The 25,246-nt window shown below is 42.7% G+C and overlaps 1 protein-coding gene across 1 annotated transcript in view; it reads left to right on the top strand.

The window, feature by feature from the left end:
- Positions 1 to 25,246, top strand: part of LOC138285878 (multidrug and toxin extrusion protein 1-like) — a 679,999-nt gene that overhangs the window by 580,282 nt on the left and 74,471 nt on the right. Inside the window, exon 14 of the mRNA XM_069226370.1 lies at positions 8,004 to 8,136. Within this exon, the coding sequence (XP_069082471.1) occupies positions 8,004 to 8,136 (133 nt within the window). The remainder of the gene's footprint in view (positions 1 to 8,003; positions 8,137 to 25,246) is intronic.

Here is a 25,246-nt window from a genome sequence, read left to right as displayed (position 1 = left end):
GAATGCAGACTAAAACATTTTTTAAGAGCAGGCAGTGGTCCCACGGACCACAGCCTACTCTTAAAAAATGAAATTGAAACGTTTCATTTGTTTCTTTTTAAACACAGCCTGTTGTTGTTTAAGGAAAATGGGCTGCGTTTAAAAATATATATATATTGCCTTATTTAAAATCAATCACAGACATGGTGGTCTGCTGACACCCCTGTGATTTTTGCGATTCCCCGTGGGTCTCTAATTGCAGCCTACCTCATTAATAATTATGTGGCAGGTCTATTTGCAACTTAACGGGAATCGCAAAAGAAACTCAATGGAGTTTTTTACATTTGGAATTGCGATTCCCTAATTGTGATTTGCATCGAATCGCAATTAGGAAATCACAATTCCACATATTTGTACATGTGGCCCTTAGTGTTTCACATAAAGGGCTTCCTGAGCAGTCCGAAGATGACAGCGAATCTGAGCATAAATCTATGACTGAGGGAAACCCAAAACCGCTTTCCTTTAACTCGTCGCTGGAAGGCAAAGATTTGTCTCAGTTAATTTCACAAATTGAAGAAGAGGATAATAAACGGTCCCTTCTTGGCCCAGAAGCACCAAATTCAGCTCTATTCAGGAGTGCTTGGCTCTGGAAAACTTGCCCAAAGTGACCTGAAGGGACTGCTCTTAGCACTTGAGGAAATAGACAATAAGAAATGCAAAACGGCACAGGAATATGTTTTAATCCAATCGGCCTCTGTTGAGGAGGACCCACTAACATCAGTCAAAGATCTTTCATACCTGCATTCCAAAGAATGGGAGAACATGTTGGCCTCTTATGGCAAAGAAGCACCAAAGAACTCTAGCCCCCTTAGAGCAGGCAGTGATGATCCACAGGGGCTTCAAGAGTTGTTATGGTTCAGAGAAGTTAGCATCTTACAGAACCCAACGAAAGCAATTAATTATCAAGCTAATAAGGTGGCTATACAGATTAGTCTCCTAAACACCTTAGCCATGTATGTTGCAAGCATTGATGAAAAGAACACAAATCTTAATGATCCAATAATAAGGGCCCAGTCTGACGCTCAGGGGCCAGTCCAGAGGCGCAGTTGCTCACCAGTCTTAGGCAAATTAACCACGCTTCCGGATCTGATGTCACAGTTAGTGGGCGATTTGAAGGAAGTGGTCAATGTGGAATCCCAAAAGAACATAATGGGGGCCCAAGAACCAGAAGAAATAGATGATGCTGGAACCCAGGGTGGCTTGGGTGAAGACTCCAAAGTGTTGCCAGACAGAGGAGTAGGGACTTTGCTGAGACAGCCAAATGGTGCCAAATAAGGACAGTGATCCTTGTCTCCTTCGATCCGGACGCAGGCTCCAGTCATGGAGGTCTCAACTACTGAAGGGGAGCAAAGGTGGAAGAGACCCGAGAAAAGAAAGTGGCGTAATGAAAGGGCAGCCCGGACTCAAAATCAGGCATCTACCCAATCTTTCAGGCAAACACAACAACTAGCACAGGGTGTCTGGGCTTAAGAAGATTGGAACCCCAAAGAGGCCCGGAGGAGGCCTCAACGGGCTCAAACAGCAACACAAAGACCACCTCTGTGGCTCAAGCTCTGGTCCTGGCAGATGTCCCTATTGTCAGTGTCGTATCGGAGGTAAGGGGGTTAACCACGTGCAACCAACAGGCTCTCCACAGAGCTGTTTCCACAAGTTATAATCAGGGGCAAATAGCTTTAGTACCAAGCACTCAGACCAGGACCGCACTTGTTTTACCAAATAATGTGATGCCCAAGAGGCCCTGTTCATCCGTTCATTAAACCACTACCACAACACAAAGTCCTCAAGAAGTTGACTTCACCAATCTTGCGGACCCTGCACCGAAAAACATTTCAGCCCCAAGCATGACGCTTGTGGCTCCAGCTAATGTCCACTTAGAGGGCAACACACCTTTTTATAACAACCTTAGTAGCAAGGAAGGGGCTACAGCTACATCTGTCACTCCTATGAGAGTCTCTCAAAAGCTTCAGGCGACACAACCCACGGCCTTAAGAGCTTCTCCAGCCCCCATCCCTAAGGTCCAGGGAGTTCACCCATCTGCAGAGTTTGCCATTGGCCTTCATGCGACCCCCACAAGTGTTGACCAAATCATCCTGCATGCTCTTTCATCCAAAATAGACATCTAGAGGCACGTTTGATATCTTAAATCAAGGAAGCATCCTCCAGCTTGTTCAATCAATTGGGCTACTAAGTGAACTACATTGCATGGCATTGCCTTCATAAAATTAATTGCCCCAGGCCCTGGCAGACCAATGAAATTACAAAGTTCACATGGAGGTCCGTGGAACTGACACAGAAGGGTCTGGAATTCTCTGAGACCTTCAAGCATTTGGGGATTACTTTAACTCCATATAGGGAACCTCGATACTCGCACATCTTGGAATGCGGAGGGAAGGTGCTTTCCACTCCATTGCGAAATAAATCTGTTTATTCAGTCTTAATAAACACCCAAACCAAAACCCCTGACACTGCCTCACAGCAAACCAGTGCACGTGCGTCTGATACAGATGCAGTGGAAAACTGAGTTTGGTTGTCAGGGGCCTCAAATTCAACTAGACTTTTACACTGACAAAAAAAAAGCAAGTAGCCTCTTTGGTTCAGTTACTCAAGATTTGCTCCTGGAATATTATCAGGTTGTGAATAAGCTAGGAGACCCAGACACGCTACAATATCTCCGTTCTTTTTACATCATTCTCTTACAAGAGACTTAGTCCCAGGAGGCCCAGCATTTGGAAGGTTACGTAACCTTGTTTATTCCAGCAACTAAAAAACAAAGGTACAGGTGCAGCATGGGTGGTGGTCTTGCTATCTATGTTTCCATCTCAACTCAAATCGAGTCTGGAAGAGATCTAATGTTGAGGCCAGGTCTCCTTTTTAACACCAACGAAGGCTTCCTTAATTGACTACACCTTTATCAGTCTTTCCCTTCTACCCCCTATATCCTCCTTTGGCTTTGGTGAAAGAATGGATAGTGTTTATCGACCACAGGAGATTACCATGAATATCAGCATGGATTATTTTGAATGGGCAGCAGATATAGGGCTCAGTGAGCACACAATTGACCTGAAGTGCATCAGGTGCACTACCAACACCCTTGCATCCTTGGCAGCAAAGGCTAAATGTATTTCTCTTTTTTATCACTTTATACACCTGCTGACGATCTCTTGTCACAATGGTTAAAGTACACAGAAGAATTTATAATGCGGCATGCTAAACTGGATAAATCCAGGGTCAAGCGGTTTTTAAACAACACAGTTCTCTCGTTAGGAGAGACAAGCAATTTTTTGACAGAAAGGGCCAAAAGCAGAGTAAACTCACTATCGAGAGCCCTCAAGAGGTTGCCTGTGGATTCAAGAACTCTTTATAAACTGAGGGAGGCAAGAAGAAAATTTAAAAACTGAGAAAAAGAACCACCTAGTGGCAAGCTGGAATTCATTGTGGGCCAAATTATTGTACATTAGCAAGTAAAATGATTCTACAAACTGTCAACAGCCTGTGGGCAGAGCCACTGAGCTGTGGCCTCTTCTAACATCTCGGAGTCAAGTTGGCATTATTTCCTCCTTGATCACTTCAATTCGGAGTCACAAAAAGTCAAGCTCTTTTCAGACTGGGACAGTTCGGGGATTACCAACTTTACATCACCCAGGCACAGCAGCGACAATCACGGGGCAAAATGGTGCTCCATTTCGCCCAGTCAAGTCCAGAAGCAAATAGCAAAAGGGTGCAAAGAATGAGCACCAAGCGCTGGCGGCATACCACCAGCCATTTCTAAAGAGGACCCAACCTTCTGGTCTAGTCACCTGGCTCTACTTTTGGTACTATTCTGCATGTGGCTCGAATCTAGCTCCAGTTGATAAGGGCAGAGACAAAGGAGCCCCAGAAAACTATCATTTGGTAATTCTCATTGAACATTATGCGAACTACTTTGCTAGCATGCTGTTGGCGGGGATACAGTTGTGAGCTGTGGCCAACAATATTAACCCCTTAATCAAACAGGTTTATGAAGCAAACTGGGACCACAGCTAACCTTATGGCACTCTACCTATTTTCCGACCAGGCAAGGGTAAACAGACTCCCAATCTACTTAGGGTGTATCGATTACAAGTCTGCATTCGACAAAGTTGATAGAGGGAAACTGAACAATTTCGGCATCGCAGATTGCCTTCTTAGAGCCTTGGAACTTCTGCACAAGGACACATGGATGCGAGTAAAAATCGGGAACAGCTCTTGCCTATCCACGCCAAATAAAACTACGCAGGGCCTCAAGCAGGGCTGCATCCTTGCACCAACATTTTGTCCTTGCACCAACGTTATTCAAGTTTTTCTTATCGGACCTAACCCCGGTGTTAAACACAGTAAGTTCCCATCCACACAAGTTGGGGGGCCTTCAGCTCTCGTACTTGTTGTATACAGGTGATTTACTTCTGATGAGTAGCACACAGGTTGGCTTGTAACGCCTCCTTGATGCAACATCTGCTTATTCAGTTAAGTAGGAATGGCCTGCCAATTAACAAAAAAACACAAAGATCTTGGCCTTGCCTGGCAAAAGCTGAACGTGGTTCTTAGATGCGGGAAGGCACACAGGGTAAACCAGGAGGCCTCACCAGAATCCTAAGTGCTCACACCCGTTTCCCATTTACAGAGGGGATTGTCAAAGTCTGATGCAGAGCATGTGAAGTGACCATTGATTTCTCTCCATTCTGACAAAACAGGGCACAGAATGAAGTTCTGATATTCCCTGCTATTTCCTTTTCCTCTGCTGCTGGCAAGAAGTAGGGGTTTCCTGTTGTGTACTGTAGGGCTGGTCAGAGGTGCAAATTCCTTCTGTTCCCTGACTTGCATTACTGGGTAGAAGGGTAAGATCTGGTCTTGTGACCGGCATCCAGCTATGCTGGCTCTGAATAAATCATACAAATTCAGATTGGTATTTTCTTCTGGGATATATTTTGATAGATATACATTACCCCTTGTGAATATTGTGATGAGCTTCCCTTCAACACATATTTTGATCGTCCTTTTCTTCCTAGTATCTTTGATAGTGGTTTTCTCCCTGGCATATCAAACAATAGATCTTTTCTCCATGTTCCATTGGAAATGTTATTCTTAGTGAATATTCTGATAGGTGGTTCGTCCTTGAGACATAGTCTGATGGGTAGTTGCACACCGACTGAGAAAGTCCATTCCTGGTGTATAAACTGATGGAAATTTCCTTCCTTGTAAATATTCTGGTGAGCAAGAATATTTCATCCTAGCACGTGTTCTCTTTGAGACATACAGTGATGGGCACTTGCTGGTATATAAATGGATAAGATTCGCTCTCTAGCATATTCTGATGAGTATTTCCTAAATGCGTATGTCCTGATGAGGAATTGCTCCCTGCATCATAGTTTAAAGAGCATTTCTTCCATGCCATATGCTATGATGGCCATTTCATAACCTCGGATGTACCTATTATTTGCACCAGGGTATATACGCTAAAGAACATTTCTTCTCTACCATATATCCTGCCAGGCATTTCCTCTTTTTCACATAGACAGTCAATTTTTAAATTAGTATACACATAAAAATGTATATTCTATTTTCTTATTCCAGTAAAATCAGCATCAATAAATATGTATGTGTGAATATTTCACCTATGCCCATTACGTTATAAGTTTTTCTAACAATTCCACCAAGAGGAAGTATGGAGCCAATACAATAAGAGGAATACATCAAAAGAGGCAAGGGAGTTGAAGATAATCGGACAAGAAAAAACATAAATATTCAAGTTACAATAGTCCCATTTCAGGGGAGGAGCTCATTAGATAACATTCCCCAGTGTTGCATCACGTTGAATCTAACCAAGACTTCTATATCCACTCCAAATGCCCTATAATGTTATCGAACTTGTGAAGACATCCTCTTCTATCATAAGCAACTTTTTAGGCCTCCATTCCAAGCTAGTGCACCGTTCCCCAAGGGTGCCAATGTGGATCCCCATTTTGGTGCAACTTCTAGACCCATGTTGACAAAAGTATCCTGTTATGCTCCAATCCCTAAGGCCTCAAACAAGTTTGGCATTACTCCTAAGGCCAGCAATATTCCCAGCACAATATCTAACAGGCTTCTAACCCCATTCCAGAATATTTGAAAAGTTAGGACATTCCCAAATGGTAAGACAGAAAATATATCTTTGTCCAGAACCCCTTAAAAAAGGTCTCTAATAGCGTGGCCATCTTTAAAGATGTGCACCCTTATGTATAGTAAAATCTATGTAGTAGCTTTAAATGCATCAACTTAAATCCTGTGCACATGGACAACTCTCCCACTCCAGTTCCTTCAACGCTCTTAAGTCTTGTTCCCATTTAGGCCCACATTATGAATGGCCCATTAAAGTTCCTGGTATTCTCCACTGGGGAGTTACCATTTATAGGGGTCCTGATATTTTGGGGGTCAAGGCAATAACAGAGATAACATTAATTTGGGAAGTAACATACAGGAATCAGGCAATCAGTGCTTGAATAGGTCTAATGTAATGTGGAATGGGTGAAAAAATTATGGGTTGCAATTGTATCCCAAGTGATTACCAATTGTTAGACTATCTGCAAGCATTCCTCAATCTAAGTGTCCAAGGTTATGCTCAGAAGAGGGTCCCATGTTCTCCATGCCACTGGCACCAAACTGTACCCAACTAAACACACTCAATTACGCTGAAACTGGTCTTAGGTTGCTTGTGTTCCTGTTCGGAGAGAACCTGGCATGGTAGTTCAGGATGGACTGTCCCTATTGGAGCAGGACCAAGGGTGATCTGCATATGGCTAGGTCTAACCTAAGGTGCAAAAAAAGATAAATTGGAATGCTACCCTGAGTAATTACTAGTGGTCGCACTATTTGCATGCATACCTCCCATCACCTTTTGTGTTTTTGATATTATGTTGCTCCATCTGTAACAATATAGGCCTTATGTATGGAACGCATGGCAAATGACTTGCCTCTCGTGTATCAGGGCAGAAGAGGTGCACCGGTTTGTGAATGTTTTTAAGTCATGTTTACAAATTATTACATCTAATCAATGAGACTCATGCAGTCATATAACCTAATGTACCAAAGTGATGTGATTCCAGATGTACAAACAATATACATGTTTTGAATATTGAAGAGTCTTTGTCATTTTTAAATGATATTTGGTGCACAATTGTGTGCCGATTATTTGGATTGTTGGGCTCTTCCTATTAATTTAGTTGTTTACCCAGCTCTAAAGTACCAGGCAAGAATCAAAGCAAAACATGAAGAAATTACCACTGCATTTTACTGAAAAAGGTAGCACTAGCAACCAATAATGTTCCAGGAAGCCACCCAGAGTGAAAAACATCCCGGTAAATCACTTTTTACCCATCTATAATTTTATGTCATGCATGGCCCCCAAAATCATTTGCCCCGCCTTTAAACTGCTACCCAGTGGCAGAGGAGTAGTGGATGACCATGTATAACATGGTCTCTTTTATGTATCGAGGTCCAAAAAGTAAAAAAAAGAAAAACTTACCTGTCATTCTTGACCAATCCCACCAGCCTCCCTGCCCCTCCCGCAGCTGTGTTTTCTGCTTTCTTTCAAAGCAGACAAGAGGAGCTACACTAGCAGCCTCTCAGAGAGCCCTACCAGCCTGGTCTGGAAGGCCTTTAATGACATAGCAATAGTTGGTAAATAGTTTTGTTATCAACTGTTGCAGTGAGGTATGACATTTAGAAACCTAAATAAATTATAGTGGCCCTCCACGAGAGCCATACATAATAAAGATTCAAACTTTGTACTATCTCAGAATCACCTCACACAATTCCAGGTAGCACTGGCCAGATAATGCCAATGCCGAACCAGTGCTTTCTGTAGGGGACGTTATCTCAACTTAGTTGGTGCCCTGTTGTATACAGTAATATAAATCACTAAAGAGATTATTGTAAGCCTACTAAATGTTAGTATTGTTTCTTTTTAGTGTGTATCATGTGGGATTTTACGAGGAACCGGAAAACAGAAGATTGGGGCAATATTCCATGCCATTGGCTTCTATGTGATCGCCCTTCCTGTAGGAATCGCCCTGATGTTTGCAGCCTACCTTGGAATACTAGGTACAGAAAGTTCACTGAGCAAGGACATGTTACCTCCACATGCGCAAATTAGCCAATCACTCGTTAACAGTAAATTAGTGTCATGTAATGGATCAGATAAATCCTGTTGTCAGCTCTTGCATGTTTCAACTCCAGACACCGGACTTTAAAATGTATAATTGATTTATTTTATTTTTGCCACACAGTTGAAATCATGAATAAATGTTGTCTTCCTTCACCTATTGACTATTATAATGCACGCAATTAAGATCTGCCTACCTGTGCTCTAGATAAGTTGCAATTAGTGCAGAGTGCCGCTGCCAAACTAGTATTGGGCTTGAAGAGACCTCATGATTTTTCCACGTCCTTTGCTTATTTGCACTGACTACCTGCAAAAGAAAGAGTTTTGTTTAAATCTTTCTTCCTAAAACACAAAGGTATCTCTGACCTCCAACCAGCCAATTTGTTCTACTGCTTTACTTGAAATAAAGCTAACTGCTGTTTAAGATCTAAAGGAGAATTCTGTTCCAAGTCTCCAAGTTTCTCCATCCAGCAATGAGTGGAAGAGAGTTCTCTGTGGTGACAGCTACTAAACGGAACTTACTTCAATTCCTTCCACAATAGCTAAGCTCACAATAACCCCTTTTACCATCCAGGAAAGCTTTATGGACCTCGCTAGCATTTTGATCATTAACTAATGTTATCTCCTTATCTTTCTGTTAGTATTGTTCACTTTTATCACAAAGATACATACATAGTGAATGTTTGTGCTTAATAATGGGAATACGTTGAGAGGCTTATCAGGAAATAAGGCTTGGAGGGTATGCCATTGAATAACTAAATTATGGCATGAGTGTCGGCATACAAATGTGCATGCTGAACTCAGTAATGGTTGTATGTCGGAACAGCGCAGGCATTTACCATGCCTGCCTTAACAACGTGTCCTGAACCACAAATGCGTTTCTACAACACATTCCTTTACCACTCAAGTCATTACAATGACTTGCCTTGGGGAAAGCGCTGGACTTTGGAATAGTATCATTACTATTCCAACTCCAGTCTGCACCACAGTAGGGAAAGTGCTGGAATTAAAGTCCAATATCAGTCCAACAAGGATTTCCCTAAGGCAAGTCATTGTAAGGACTTGCATGGTTAAGGAATGTGCTGTAATGACGCATTTGTGGTTTGGGCCACTTTGTAAATGCACAGCATGGTTCGAGCCACGTTGTTATGGCTATTTTCCCTCAGTAGTTATTACAATAACTGCACAGTATACCCTTCAATGCATGAGGTTTGCACAGAACAATAATCACACTATTGTCTGAATGGGAACAGTTCTACATTCTTTAAGAAACAAAGCATAGAGAGGAATTTCCCTGAAAACTGTTCCCTTGGTTCTGCAGTATCTGCTTTGACTGTTTATATTTTGGGATTTAGTTCAACCAAACTGAACCTGACATGGTATTGATTTTTAACTGTTCCGCCAGGCTCAACTCTATTTGATTGTATGTAACATGCTGTTAGAGTGTATATGAGCGATACAGTTTTTATTGTGGCTATAAATGCTGTTTTAATACAAAAGATAATCATTTTCAATTATATGTCAAAACGATATGAAGTACTATACATTGTAGAGTTGTGTATTTATTGAAACATTTATATAAAAATAAAAAGGAAAGAAAAAAGAAAAAATAATGAACAAGTTGTGGTTCTAATAGGGGTTTTTATTTGTAATAAGATTCGGGCACGGTCATAAGTTAATGCTTTTTCACCTTTAGTTAGATTAATTGTGTGCCACCAGTATCATTAAGGGTTTTATAATGAGTATATTCCCAAAGGGAATTTTTGTATATGTATGTACTTTAACCCTGTCCCTTTGGAGGTGTGAGAAGTACCTCTTCAATTTGTTTGGAACAAAGGCACTTTCATTCATAAGCTGACCTATTAGCGTTGCCAATGCTTGTTCTCCTAATGTTTCTGTGGTTACCTTAGCCTCGACCTTTGTGTAAAAGTTCCATGGCTTCTCCATATCTCTATCCTGGAGATATAGACAGCTGTGGAGAAGAACAGCTATCTAAGACAGAAAAAGAGGGGCTGACTGTGACTCAAGATGTGGAGCCATGCCTCTCTTCCACAGCCCATCTACCTGCTGTGTCGCCTGTTTGTTTGATTTGTTTTCTTTTAGATGTATTCAGTGCTTTAGATGGGCGAGTACCATCCGCTTCTGAGTAGCAGCACTTCTTTTGTTTGAAATGGAGAGTACCTGCACTTCTCAGCACTGCTGAAATACATTTAACGGCATAGTAGCAGCACATCTCAGGAGCAAATAGGTTCTTTTTATGGGAAGTACCAAAACTTTAGCATTTCCTTTTAAAGCACTGGATACTCCAAGCACCTCGCTTTCCATGTTTTAGGGTTGAGCCTGTGAGTTCATGTGCTACAGCATGCGTCTCGCTTGCGAGACTCTGTTGTTTACAGTTAAGGGCTTGGAGCCCACCTGCCGCTCACTATTTGTTGGTTTGCGTGGCACTCTTCTTTACAGCCTTATCGTTCGTCAAGGCACGTCTGGCATCATTTTCTTTCCTCTGTGTGGAGCAGGGATCAAACACTAATTGATTTCAACTTAATTAATGCCCATCTGCTGCTTCTGATGTAATTGAGGTACTATTGTGTTCTAACTTCCAGCGCCCCGCAAACAGAAGGCTTGTGACTGGCAAAAACGTGCCCAGCAGGACAAACAAAATTGCAAAGTTTTTTTTTAATGCTAACTTTATTTTATTTTGTTAAGTTGTCTTTCCTTAGTTTCTACTCATGTTTTTTTGTTGATGCTCGTGGGCGCTGTTGTCAAAAGATGACCATTAACTTGTTTGAAATGTGCGAGACCTATTGCATTGCAAATGCTTGTTTCTATTTACAGTGTGGTCCAACCTTCTCCCACCCTTTTCTTTATTTCCCTGTCTGCACATGCCGCATAGCCTAATTCGATTGTGCAGGCAGATCTCAAGCATAGAGAAGCACAAGACAGAAGGCCAGGACACACTGTCCCATGGGCCACCCTCTCTCTGAAAGTTACGAGAAAGCTCTGGCTCGACATAGTAAAGATAATTGAATAGCTCGGGATTCTTCCCTTTCTTCTCTATGTAATCAGCATACCAAATCATAAGCTTGAGCCACTATGTACACTTTTTTTGAATCCTTGGAGTGTCGCAGTATATCTGGTCATGGCTATTCCTTGTTTCACCTATGAATGTTTTTTTTAACTTGTTTTTTTTTTATATTGGGGATCTTTGCACATTAGACAGACTGGAGATAGGCAAAAATCCCAAAAGATCGGGAAATCCTAGATGGCTAATAGGTCCATTTACTATTGTCATTCATACTCGCAGACTCTATCTGTTTGTTTGCACTTTATAACATGTTGAGCTGCATTTTTGTGGCGTGTTATTGGGTTACTTTTAAACAAACTAGTTTTGCATGGCAAAACGTTAATGAAAATGTAAAATACTCAGGAGTTAGGACAGGGACTAAATATAGGCTGCGTTGATAACCTCTGCATAACCCATGCTGAGAACAGGTTCCACAAATATGGCACTTTACCTGAACTGAAGAGGATTTAACTAGTTGACAGGAATGGGCATCAGAAAGAAGATTAGATAATGGCAAAAAAAGATAAAATAGAAAAAATAGAATAAAGGAACGGTGACAGCTTCGCTAGGCTATCACATTATTTGTGAGCAATAAAACGTTTTATTTGGACCAAATGAAAAGAGAATAAAGTGAATGAAGTGGGGGCAACAGTGGACCACCTTAGTGCCCAAGGTGACTATCTATTGAATTGTTTTGAGATTAATTTCTGTGTGATAATTAAAGAATGCTCTTTCTCTCCCGTCTTCCATTCAGGCATGATATAAAGTGCCAAAACCAATTATACAGCAGTAACCCTGTATTTCGTATTACCTGCTATGAAGTGCTTATCCTAAAAATGCCTCCACGATTAAAGGAGGCTGGCCTGGTTTGTAGTGGGTACCTACGGTACTTACACCTTATACCAGGCCCAGTTATCCCTTATTAGTGAAATGTAGGCAGTTTTTAGAAGCCAAGCTCTCTAGGGGTAACTGTAGCTGAGCAGCCAAGGCTTATCTAGGAGATATGCAAAGCCGATACCACTGTAGTCACACAGTGCTCACACACAAATGAAAGAAAATACTCAATGTTACAAAAATAAAGGTACTTTATTTTGGTGACACAAATGCCAAAAAAATACCATAGAGACTGTACTTTCTTAGGGCGTAAGTTATACATAAACTATATACACTAGTATGCAGAAATAGCTGTAAAAACAGAAAACAGTGCAATTAGTGAAAATCACAATAGTTCGAAATGGGCCTGGGGGAACACAAACTATATAGGAAGAAAGTGGAATGCGAATGTTGGTTTCCCACCTAAGCAAGTGTAGTGTGTAGAGGGGCGCTGGGAGTATTAGAAAACACCAAAGGTCAGTGATAGAACCCACCCCAGAGCCCAGGAAGGCAGGAGTAAATCACAGTAACTTTCCTGGAACACACCAGAACACGAAAAAGAAGATTATGCAAGAACCAGAAGAGACTGCAAGACACCAAGAATGGATTCCTGGACCTGAAGACCTATGGAAGAAGGGGACCAAGTCCAAGAGGCACAGAAGAGTCCAGGGAGAACAGGAGCCCCTGCTAACCGGGATGAAGGTACAAAAGAGGGACCACCGATGAAGAACAACAGTCAATACTACACCCAAGAAAATGTATGCGGTTTCCTGGTTGATGCAGATGATGACCCATGCCGAATGGATGATTGCAGTCTGGTTTGCATCACTGTATTCTGCCAACAAGCCTTGGCACACCCAAACTTGCGGTTCGTGGAAAATGGTGCTGCCTGGGACCAGGAGTGGTACAGTGGACTACACCCAACAGGTGGAGTCAGAGTGGGCTCTCAGCAACTCAGAGAGCCCTCAGAAGGCCAGGCAGCACGCACAGGAGTACGCCAGCACGGGGACAAAGAAGGTGCAAAAGGAGGCCCACGCAGCCCTACAACAAAGGGTCCCAACCGCGCAGGAAGCTGCATCACAGGAAGGAGTGCTGGGGGCCAGAGATGCACGGTGCACGAAGAACTTCGTGGAAGGATGCCAACAAGCCTTGCCAACTGCAAAACACGCAGTGCACGGGGGTACTGTCTTGCATGGGGAGGCCAGCTATAAGTTGGACAGTTGGATGTCAGGACCACTTCAGTCCACCACCCGTGATGCAGGATTCACGCAACTCGTCAGGAGAGGGGACCCACGCAGCCGGTCTTCGTTGCAGAGAGTTGCCTGCTGAAGCTGGGGAGTGACTCCTTCAATCCAAGGGAGATTCCTTTGTTCTTCTGGTGCAGGCTGAAGACAGGCTGTCCTCTGAGGATGCACAACTGGGAAACAGTTGCAGTTGCTGGAAAGATTTGAAGATACAATGTTGCAGAAGTCCTCTTTGCTTCTTTTTTGCAGTTTGCAAAATTCATGGAGGGTCCAGATGCAGTTTCTTCAGTGAGAAGGTGAACTAAAGGATGCAGAGGATTGCTGCTGGAGTCTTGCAATCCGAATCTGAAAAACCACCCAAGAGAGAGACCCTAAATATCCCCCTCCCAGCCTGTAACACTTATTTCCAAGGGGAGAGGGTGTAACACCCCTCTCCCAAAGGAAATCCTTTGTTCCGCCTTCCTGGGTTTGAGCTGCTCAAGCAACAGGGGGACAGAAACCTGTCTGAGAGGTGACAGCAACTGGGGCTGCCTGGAAAACCTCAGAAGGCTGGAATGGCAATACTTGGGGTCCTCTAAGGAGACCCCAGAGTGCGTGAATCATACAACCAATCTTGTAAAAACACTGGGGTATGATTCCAACATGTTTGATACCAAACATGCCTTTGTTCGGTGTTACCATTATGTAGCTGGACATAGGTAGGTACCTATGTCCAGTACACACATAAAATGGTGTCCCCGCACTCATGTCTGGGAAAATGGTCCTGAAGGTCATGGGGGCACCTCTGCTAGTGCAGTAGTGCCCTCACACACAGGTACTCTGCACCCTGCCCTCAGGGCTGTAAGGCCTACTATAGGGGTGACTTATAAGTGACCTGGTGCAGTTTAAATGGCAGTGAAAGGGTGCATGCACCTTTTCACGCAGGCTGCAATGGCAGTCCTGAGGAAGCCTTTGCATGAGCTCCTTATCGGTGGCAAAAGAAATGCTGCAGCCTATAGGGATTCCCGGGAACCCCAGTGCCCTGGGTACCTCAATACCATAAACTAGGGACTTATAAGGAGGCACCAGTCTGACAATTTTGGGTGAAATACTTGGTTACCAGTATGCAATAACCATCATTTAAGGGAGAGAGCATAACTACTGGGGTCCTGATTAGCAGGATCCCATTAGACACAGTCAAACACACTGACAAACAGGCCAAAAGTGGGGGTAACCAAGCTAGAAAGAGGCTACTTTCCTACAACGATGTGTCGTGCACACTCAAACCATGGGTGAGATATTCCTAAAAGTAGTGCGCATCGCACGCTTCAGCTCATTATTTAAGTGCTGTGTTTTCTAATGCGAGCCTGGAAAGAGTAAGTTACTTAGCATCCCATGCCGATACAATTTATATTAGACAAAGCATGCCTATTTGGAAAAACGTGCACAATCCTCTCCTGCCATCCGTTCCAATATTTGAGTTTGTCACGTTACCCAATGTACACGTCAGGCAGTGGAGTACTTAACATTCTATATGAGTGCAAGTTATGATTTGGCTGGTGCAGGCACTGAAATTGACCATATAAAACCTTGTAAAACTTAACACGCCATACCAGGTGCAAGTCTAACATTCATAACGTGCCTTTTATTGGATGTGACAGGCACGGAAAATGACCTAATGAAACAGGCAACACTTCTGATTAACCAGACATCCGGATGTTATCAGGTGCTAAAAAAATACATTATTAAGTTTTGATCCATTTTTAAAACAACAGGAATTTTACAAAACCAACACTCAGTGGTATATTGAGAGGTGTCAAACACTCAATGACTGCATGCCTACAGGTACGAATCCCCAACTTGATTAACATGATTAGGGGCTTCCTGAGGTACTGTCTGCCTTCAACTAGGCGATTAGGACAGACACATGCAATGTATATTAGCTTTTCCTCAGCTTTCCCACATACTCTGCACTCCAAGTTTGCTGGCACCTCGATCCATAGTGGCAGCCTGTCTAGAGTTGGCAAGTTCCAAAACGATATTGTAAAAACGTATCTTTTAAAACCTGTGAATAGCATTCAGACAAATAAGGCTGTGGTCCACTGGAGGAATAATTGTTTATAAGCTGTCAAGAATTTGCATGCTTAGCCACGTTGCTTATTTATTATTTGCTTCTTTATTGTCCACATCCAAAACACCTCGGCCAGACTCACCCTGGACATTCCCTGCCGCCAACATATCCCAAATCACCTAAGAGACCTCCACTGGCTCCCTATCAAGAAGAGAATTAACTTCAAGCTCATTGTCCACACTTACAAGGCTCAGTCGGAACCTACAGAGATCCGCTGCGGAGTTCCATAGGGCTCCGCCCTGAGCCCCACACTTTTCAATGTCTACATGGCCCCTCTCACATCCATTGTCAGAGACCACGGTCCAAACAACTTCTCCTACGCTGATGATACCCAGCTGATATTTCACTGACCGAAAACCCCACTACTGCCAAGAGGAATTTCTACAACGGGATGGAAGCCATCGCCACCTGGATGAAGAACAGCTGCCTCAAGCTCAAATCTGACAAGACCGAGATCCTCATCCTGGGTCCATCCACATCAGCTTGGTATGACTCCTGGTGGCCATCGACCCTCGGCGTAACCCCCTGTCCCTCCATCCCAACCCCTTGTCCCCCCAAGCAACAACCCATGCATGCAACCTTGATGTAATCCTGGACTCATCGCTCACCATGACCCGCCAAGTCAACTCGGTCACATCCTCCTGCTTCGACTTCTCCGGAAGATCTACAAACGGAAGACTGCCGCAAAATTGTAACCCATGACCTGGTTACCTGCAGACTCGACTATGGCAATGCCCTTTAAGCCGGTACCACCCAGAAGAACCTCATGAAATTACAGCACAACCGAAACGCCTTCACCAGACTCATCCTGGACATTCCCTGCCACAAACATATCTCCAATCACCTAAGAGACCTACACTGGCTCCCTATCAAGAAGGAAATTAACTTAAAAAGCTCCTTGTCCACACTTACAAGGCCCTCCATGACCTAGGACCCGTCCACCTCAACTACCCCATCACCTTCTACTCCCGCACCAGACCTCTCTGCTCCACTCAACAAGCACTAGCCACCGTACCCTGCATACAGAAGACTTTGGCGGGTGGGAGATCCTTCGCGTACCTCGCGGCAAATAGCTGGAACACCCTGCCCCTGCATCTCAGGCAGTCACCATCGCTACCCAAATTCAGGAAGAACCTTAAAACCTGGCTCTTCGACTAAAGCTCAGAGGAAAAAACCCCTAGCGCCTTGAGACCCTTACGGGTGAGTAATTGCGCTTTATAAATCCTGATTTGATTTGATCCTTTTAAATACAATTCCTGTACACAGAACAGCCAGCAGATCCGAAGCTTGCAACTGCTTTCAGAGGGAGGATGTCACGTAATCTCAGTATGCCTAGGGACCCATACAAGCACTTGCCAGATTCAATTGTCCAGGAATCCTGGCTGAACATTTTTAAATCAGTGACATGCTTTACGAAATGCTCCATGTCTAGCTAAGCTTTGTTTTACAAGGCCAAACTCCTGTTGCACTTGTGATTGAGGAGCAAATGCTTGCAGACCAAATGTATGTTGGTAAGTATTGGTGCTCATCCTATCTGAAAGTTCAGAATCCTTCCTTCTCATTATTTAATTCCCTGTGTGATGGTGAGGATCAGTTTGGCATTAAGAATTTTTAGCAAAGGGACATAAGTAACACTTTTCAATGACTTTGAGAGAAGACTAAATGCAAAAGTAAGAGACTCTACTTTGGCCTTGATCTGAAGCTTATGCTTTTTATAGGCACCTCTGGAGACAACAGTAACCCCTAGATACTTATATTCAGGTTCAACATTTAGGAGTTCCTTAGGAGGAACCAGTTTGTCAATCTTCCTCCCAGTTTTTAGTACTTTGGTTTGTTCAAGTTTATGATCAACCTGTTCCAGTTCATGAAGGCTTCCAGTTCTTTCAGTAGTCTTTGCAGCCCATCTCTCATCTTACTCAACAATAAGAAGTCCTCAGCATATAAAAGGTTCAAGTCCAATTTACTACCCAGTTAGGGTGCATGTGCAAACACTTGATCCAGGTTACTCGAAAGATCTGAAATAAATAAGTTAAAAAAGGAGGGGCACCAAGACGCACCCATGCTTCAGACCGTATGAGGTGTACATTTTCCTGGGTAACTTTGTTCCATCACTAAGTTTTACCTGGATCCCAGTGGGCTATCTTCTGCCAGAGGATCTCTCTGGGCGCACTGTCAAAGGAGGCTTTGAAGTCAAGAAAATGCGCATGTAAAGTGGTTTTAGTTGTAAAATACTTTTTCATAGACAATGAAAGCGTCAAATGGTTTGGTATTGTCCCGTATCCGAAACGAAAGCCTGATTGGTTCCGGGAAACCTTCTTGTGATCGCTAACCTACCTGACTGGGTCCATTTGACTATCTTCACAACCCTCAGCCATGGTTCTTGTCCATCTTAATATCAAAAGGAATATCAGTACTAAAATACATGGCAAGGCCACCCTTTGGCTGTAGACTTGCAAGTGGAGTGAAGACTTTTGTGAACCCCACTAAACGATTGGTAGTTTTAGCCAAATAAAATAATCATATGACATTTGTGTAATTATTCACAGAAGTCAACTTTGTTTTGTTTTTGCTGAAGACCAGCCACATTCCATGAAGAGATATTAAGAAGGTCTTCAGATCCCGTAAATTGTTTAGATCTGGGTTATGGATCCTGTGAAACCTCTACTCAGGTTGTGGTGCCTGAACCTAATGTTGCAGGCAGCCAAGTACAGTCCTGTGCTTTATTGGAGATGTTTGATCCCAAGACATTTGCACAGATCTAAATTTTATGTGATACCTAGCTATGGCAGCTCTTTGACGTAGCCAGTTCATCTCCAGTAGTTTTTAGTAAAATGGAGTATGGCTTCTCCTGCTTTACAGCATGCATGCTTGAAATGCATTCTGGGGAACCACTTTGACTGTAGAACTTATCTATTGTCTTCGGGATAAACGATGGTGGACTGATGTGCCCATGAAATTAGTTGATCTTTATCCTCCAATTCTAGAGCTTGTCTTTAAAGCTGGAGACCATCTGAGCGAGTGAACTAGACACAAATGTAACCAGAATGGGTCCATGTACTGTGAACCCCTTGGCGGTAAGAATTCTATGGACTTTATAGCAGGGTAATCAACTGCCTTGGGGTCATGCCTGACCACTTCAAATTTTCAGGATGTTCTGTGAAACTTTGGACTTAAATTCAGGGTAAAAAAGGAGCAAGGTGATAAAAGTATTTTTCTCCAGTTTTGAATCCTTGTTGGTAGGATGCCCAGATCTGTTTAATGTATTCCTGGGAATAGTAATGATTATTAGAATCCTTGTTGGTAGGATGCCCAGATCTGTTTAATGTATTCCGGGTAATAGTAATGATTATTAGATCTGTCCGATTTGCCTCACCCTGCATGTGCGGTGTGATTGTGTGCTCTATTTTGCACTCTGCTAGACTGTGTTCTGGGTCCCCTTGCAGTTCCCGAAACACGCCTTGTAGTGGGTTGGTGTTCTGATGTAATAGCACTCTTTTATTTTCTTTTTGGCTTATTTCCATCATGCTAGGTGCATTTGTGATGCCCTGTGCATCTTGACCAACCACATTTGTAATAATGGCTGCAGCTGATACAACAGGAGCTGCGTTCCCTTGGCCTGATCCCGTAGAGGATGAATGGCCAATCACCTGCTGGACTGGTACAGAGATGGCCAAGTTCATCCCAGTTGGGTGAGACTTGTCATCTTCACTTGGTGTTTCGAATTTAGACTTTCCATTATTCAGCTCTGTAATCTTCATGTTGAAAATAGGTAGCACCTCCAATGAGGATTGCTCTATCGCCAAAGAGACAGCCATATGTTTGCGTTTCCTCTCTTTACTCTTACTTGCTCTTTTTGACTTCGGGGACATATTCTAGTTATTAGATGTTTTTACTACTGTACTGCAATCCTCTTTGTTTTCTGTTGCCGAGTCACCGACAACTTTCCGTACTGAATAATTAACTGTTTGTATTTTATCTGCCACTAGTGAGGATATAAAGTGTGAGTGAAGAGTCTTTGAGACCACACTGGCAGGAAGTTTGGTGCCATCCAGCAGAGCTGTAGATCTTTCCAGACTGGTCTTAGCATGTTGATGAGCCTGTCCTGTGAAAATCTGGGAGGAGCCAGGCCCATTCCTATTGATCTCGCTCCTATGCACATCCTCTTTGCCATGCTCTGGGCCAGTGCCACTAGGCTCACTTGTATACATACCTTCTTTCTGTTGATCAATTTCCACCAGTACTGAAATGTTCTAGGCCGGAGATTTATACAATCTGATAATGAATGTACTAATGGATATACTACCACCTCCTTATACGTCAGTCTGTGCTGTGACTGTTCAGGGATTCCTACTTTTTCCACTGGGCTGTTTCCGGTAACTGAGGGAGATCCATCTTTACTCCATGTTAGATTTCCATGCACTGCTGGGAAGCCTTGAGACCCATTGGATTTTAATTCCATCATCAGGGTGTTTAGAGCCCGTGGTGGAGCCCTAAATTTGTCTACGCTGGTTGAGCAGGAGCAGCACGTGTAGCTGTTGTTGTGTCTTGACTGTGCACTTATTATAAGCATGTTTAATTGTTCCAATTTTGTATCGATGTTAGACATGAAAAGGTCCACCTGAATGTCGAGCTTCGTTAAGTGGAAGTCAAGGGCTTTTATTACCGCCTGTAGTGTGTTTAACAGGGTGTCGTAACACCCTGAGGTGTTAGTGGTCCCAGTGTCACTTAGATGATGGTAAATTTAGTGTATTCCTTTATCATAGACAGTTCAGAGAGTGGGAGTTGTTGGTGGCACAGGAACACGCTGCCTGAAGCAGCACGGAACTCCTTTGTCCTGATGGCCGTGAGGGATGGAATAGCTGCAGGAAAAAGTCCTGGTTTATTTGTGTTGTGGCCATCTTCAAATGCCTCAATAAGTCATCAAATGTATTCTGTCACTTATCTTTTAATGCAGACATCCGTTCATCAATCCACTAACTCATTCTTCCATTAATTCCTCTGACAAAACCACAATAAAAAAACACACACACTCAACAACGTATGGAAAAAAACTTAAAAGAATACAGGTAGAAAATATGCTACCCTCTACATGCAGCGGGCATATGTTTGCATTAACAATACTAAACATAGCAGGGGGTGTCTATCTTGCAAGGTGTTGTTAATAGTCTATCATTGTTTTAAAGTTCAAGCATGGCCGCCACATTTAGAACCAACATGTTACGTCTCCTAAGAGGGTCTGACTAGGACTCTGACAGTATAAATTCTTATGTACACATGGTTTGTCAGAGGTGGTAACCAGCACCAAAATACTTATCCACTACAGTATTCTGTGAGATTCCATGTAACAAAGTACCTATCTGTAGGCTTTAATGCAGGGTAATGCAATCTACCCATAAATGCCTATTGATGTTCACAATCAAAGTCAGACCTCCTGCTGTTATCATAACTTTTCATTATTTACAATCAGTCATTTAGCCTTTATCACCGGCTTGTCAAAATAACCAACTCACGCCCATTGTATTGAACATAAGCTTTCAACAACGCAACCATCCGACATACAGTCAGAAAAGTACAGATGTATATAAAATAACAATTGGCAAAGCAAAATACAATTTCTCCTAAGGATTATTGTGTTTCTTCAGGTACATAACCAAACCCTGGCCTAATACAGTAATCTGTGAAATTCTTCAATCTCCTTACTACCCCTCAACAATTCTCATCCCTGAACCCTAAAATCCACATAGTGTCCATTAACTCTACGTATCGCTTCACCCTAGAATCCCCATACTACCCTTAAGTGAACCCTAAAAACTCCTTAATTCCCCTCTGCACAACTCATCACTGAGACCTAAACACCCCTTATTACTATGTATCGCTAGCCTTACTGCCCCTTAACTCTAGTCCTCCTTGAATCCTAAACAACCCTTACTAGTCCCCCCTCCCCCTTACCCAACTCACTATAAATCCTTCTCTCTACTTTGGCAGAACATCTCCTTGCTTCTACTCCTAGTACACTTACCTCTGACCTGGAAAGCACAACATTTATCGATTTAAACTAGTCACAACTTTGTACAATTTCTACATTCTATTTTTCCAGTACATTACATTTTTGATCCAACTTTTCGAAGTCTGAGTTTTTTTCTGCACTTATGTTTACTGGATCTGTAAGAAAGGTTATGCTATTGACCCTTATGTACACAATGTCCTTGTATCTTTTTTTTCCCTGATATTTGGAAATAGTATTTTTTTCTGTCGATATACTGTAGCTGTTCCCCTTCACTTCCCATAAATAGCCTCTTGTACACAAAAATGGCCTGTTAATACCAAACCACTGGATGGCTAGAAAAAGGTTGGAAGACAAATATTATTTTTGTAGCAATGGGTGAATGAGTGAGGGTAGCTCACGAGGCCACACTGCAGATATCAGCAAATGACAACCCTCTTGCCTTGTTCCCATGATGAGACATACACCTCGGTGGACCTGAACATGATCCCTTAAGAAGGACCTTATACACTTGTGAGGTGGCTAATTTGGCCCACCGACCAAGGTATAGATGGAAGACTTTTTACCTTTCTCCACCACGCCAAAGGTAACCAACAGGGGCTGGCTGGTGTGAAAGGAATAGGCACATTGGACAGACCAAAATGGCACATCAGGCATTCAGAGTTGCCAGATGACCTTCTTGAGTGCCTCAATGTCAGCCCATTGAACCTTGAGAATGGAAGCAGTCCCTTGAGGGAACCGTCCAGAACAAGCTTGAGCACCAAAAAGTAACAATTACATTCATGTATCTATTTAAATATACTGTCAATGTCAAGCAAAATATGTTTGAGTCGTTTGCCTCTATGTTTGTTGAATGCAAACTGCCTTATCCCCAGAACAGCCAGCTTAAAGATAGTGAAGAGGTGCTTGAGGTAGCGTCAGACACAATAGCAGAGATGGACACAGGGAAAGCTGCAGTGAAGGTAGTATATCCTTTGCAATAATGGCTAACAGGGTGAGCAAGCCCAAATGGAGCTACCAGAAGTATCTACACTTTCTCGCCTTTAATCTATATTAGTATCTTTGGAAGAAGAGGAGCTGAAGGAAAATCCTGAAGGAGATAACCCAGATCCTGGCTAAACATCCTCCTCCCCCACAAGAAGTATGTAGACGCAGGGTTAGAAGGCCCAGCCCTGTGATAGATAGTTGAGTCTTGACCAGCAAAAGACCATAGGATGAAGACTAATCTAGGGTAGAAAAGCGCATATGTCCTCCTTTTTCAGCAGGCATGAATGAAAATCTCAAAAAAAGGAAAAACACTTCTGCCAGTAAGGAGGAAGAGTGTGTCACATCTGCCAAACCCTGACGCAGTTAGGGTTCCCTGACACTGTCTCCATCACATGCTCTCTCTTGCCAAGTGATGTATTTTATTGCTTTTCCATTTGAAACAGAATTCCTGACCCTGGAGAACAGGAACACAGGGCCACAGTGCTCAAAAACACAGCAGACAATGGTCTCCAGTTGGTGAATCTGCTGCTTCACTCATGGTCCTTTTCCACCTGATGGTCTATTTCTGGAGGCCTAGCCCAGCAGTATCCCTCTAAACTTAACATCACACTATGTATTTTACATAATGCCCAGGATCACTTATGGAACAATGGTATAGTGCCAAACAGTCTTTCTAAGTAATAGACAGATTAACATGTTGAAGAAGGGACTCTGACCTGTGTCTAGCCTGAACATGTTTTGTGATGGTGCTGACTCTTATAGGGACAAGCCTGTGTATTATCTTCTTTGGAAGGGACAACGAGTTACCTGCCTCTGTGATGACCGAGACTCTCAAGAATGATTAAGACATCAAAAAGGAAGCAGGATGAGGTTTTAATTTAAATTTAAGGGCCTGATTTAGAGGTATTAGAAATTTCTGCCAAAAGTGTCAATTCTGAAAGGCATTTTTAGAAACTAAGGGTTCGAGGTACGAAGGCTATTTGCAGTTGCAAATGGCCCAATTAGCAGAACTGGACATTGTGAACACAAAAAAGCTTTTTCTAATGTCTCACACCCAACTTGCGATTCACCGAATCGCAGTTTGGGTTTGCAACCTAATAACAATTCAGTATTTGGAAGGGCTTGTTTATGGCATTCCTTCCAAATACCAAATCAAATCATAGTGGTATGTACTAATGTTTTGCAACCATGTTTTGATTGCAAAACATTTGGACTTTACCACCTATTCAAAGTTGATGGTAACCCATTTCCAAATGTGAAGTGGCGCCCTTAGTACCTGTTCCCCTTTGAGAATGTTCAAACAAATATTTTTAAAGAGCAGGCAGTGGTCCCACTTACTGGACCACTGCCTACTCTTAAAAAATAAAAATGAAACATATAATTTTTTATTTTTAAATGCATCCTGTTTTCCTTTAACCCCTTCGCTGCCAGGCCTTTTCCCCCTCCGGTGCCAGGCCTGTTTTTTGGCTATTTGGTGCAGTTCAAGCATAAGCCCTCATAACAATTTTTTGTCCACATAAGCTACCCAAGCCACATTTACATCCTTCTTTTTCAAGATCCTAGGGATTCTAGGGGTACCCAGAGTTTGTGGGTTCTCCTGGAGGAGACCAAGAAATTAGCTACAATACAGCAAACAAATCGTTATAGGCACAAAAATGGGGAAAAAAGGACTGCAGAAGAAGGATTGTGTTTTTTCCCTGAAAATGGCATCAACAAAGGGTTTGTGGTGCTAAAATCATCAACTTTTCAGCTTTCAGGAACAGGCAGACTTGAATTAGAAAACCACTTTTTTCCCAACAATTTTGGCATTTTACTGGGACATACCCCATTTTTACTATTTTTTATGCTTATAGCTTCCTTCCAGTTAGTGACAGAAATGGGTATGAAACCAATGCTGGATCACTGACAGCTAAACAGTTATGACAAGAAGACAAAATTCTGAATTCAGCAAGGGGTCATTTGTGTATACCCTACAAGGTTTTCCTACAGAAAATAACAGCAGAAATAAACAAATATTGAAATTGAGGTGAAACAAACAGCCATTTTTCTCCACGTTTTACTTTGTAACTCTTTCCTGCAATATCAATTTTCAAAAGCAATATACTGTTACGTCTGCTGGACTCTTCTGGTTGCCGGGATATATAGGGCTTGTAGGTTCATCAAGAACCCTAGGTGCCCTGAGTCAATATAGGAGCTGCAGCCTGCAGTGGGTTTTCATTGTATACCGGGTATACAGCAAATCATTTGGTGAAATTTAAAGAGGGAAAAATTGGTATCAAGGAAACTTTTGTATTTACAAAATCGGCACAAGATAAGGTGTTGAGAAGCAGTGGTTATTTGCACATCTCTGCATTCCGGGGTCGCCATACTAGCATGTGAATTACAAGGCATTTCTCAAATATACGTCTTTTTTACACACTGTCTTACATTTGGAAGGTAAAAATGTAGAGAAAGACAAGGGGCAATAACATTTGTTCTTCTATTCTGTGTTCCCACAAGTCTCCCGATAAAAATTGTACCTTAATTGCGTGGGTAGGCCTAACGCTAACAACAGGAAACGCAACATGGACACATCACATTTTTACATTGAAATCTGACGTGTTTTTTGGAAAATGCCTAGCTGTTTTTTTGGGCCTCTAGCTCAGCCTGCACCTAGGGAAACCTACCAGAACTGTGTATTTTTTAAATATAGACACCTAGGGAAATCCAGGATGGGGTGACTTGTGGGGCTCTCACCAGGTTCTGTTACCCAGAATCCTTTGCAAAT

This window comes from Pleurodeles waltl, chromosome 3_1 (genome assembly GCF_031143425.1).
Source record: "Pleurodeles waltl isolate 20211129_DDA chromosome 3_1, aPleWal1.hap1.20221129, whole genome shotgun sequence".
Taxonomy (NCBI): domain Eukaryota; kingdom Metazoa; phylum Chordata; class Amphibia; order Caudata; family Salamandridae; genus Pleurodeles; species Pleurodeles waltl.
This window is presented reverse-complemented; position numbering and strand designations above follow the sequence as displayed.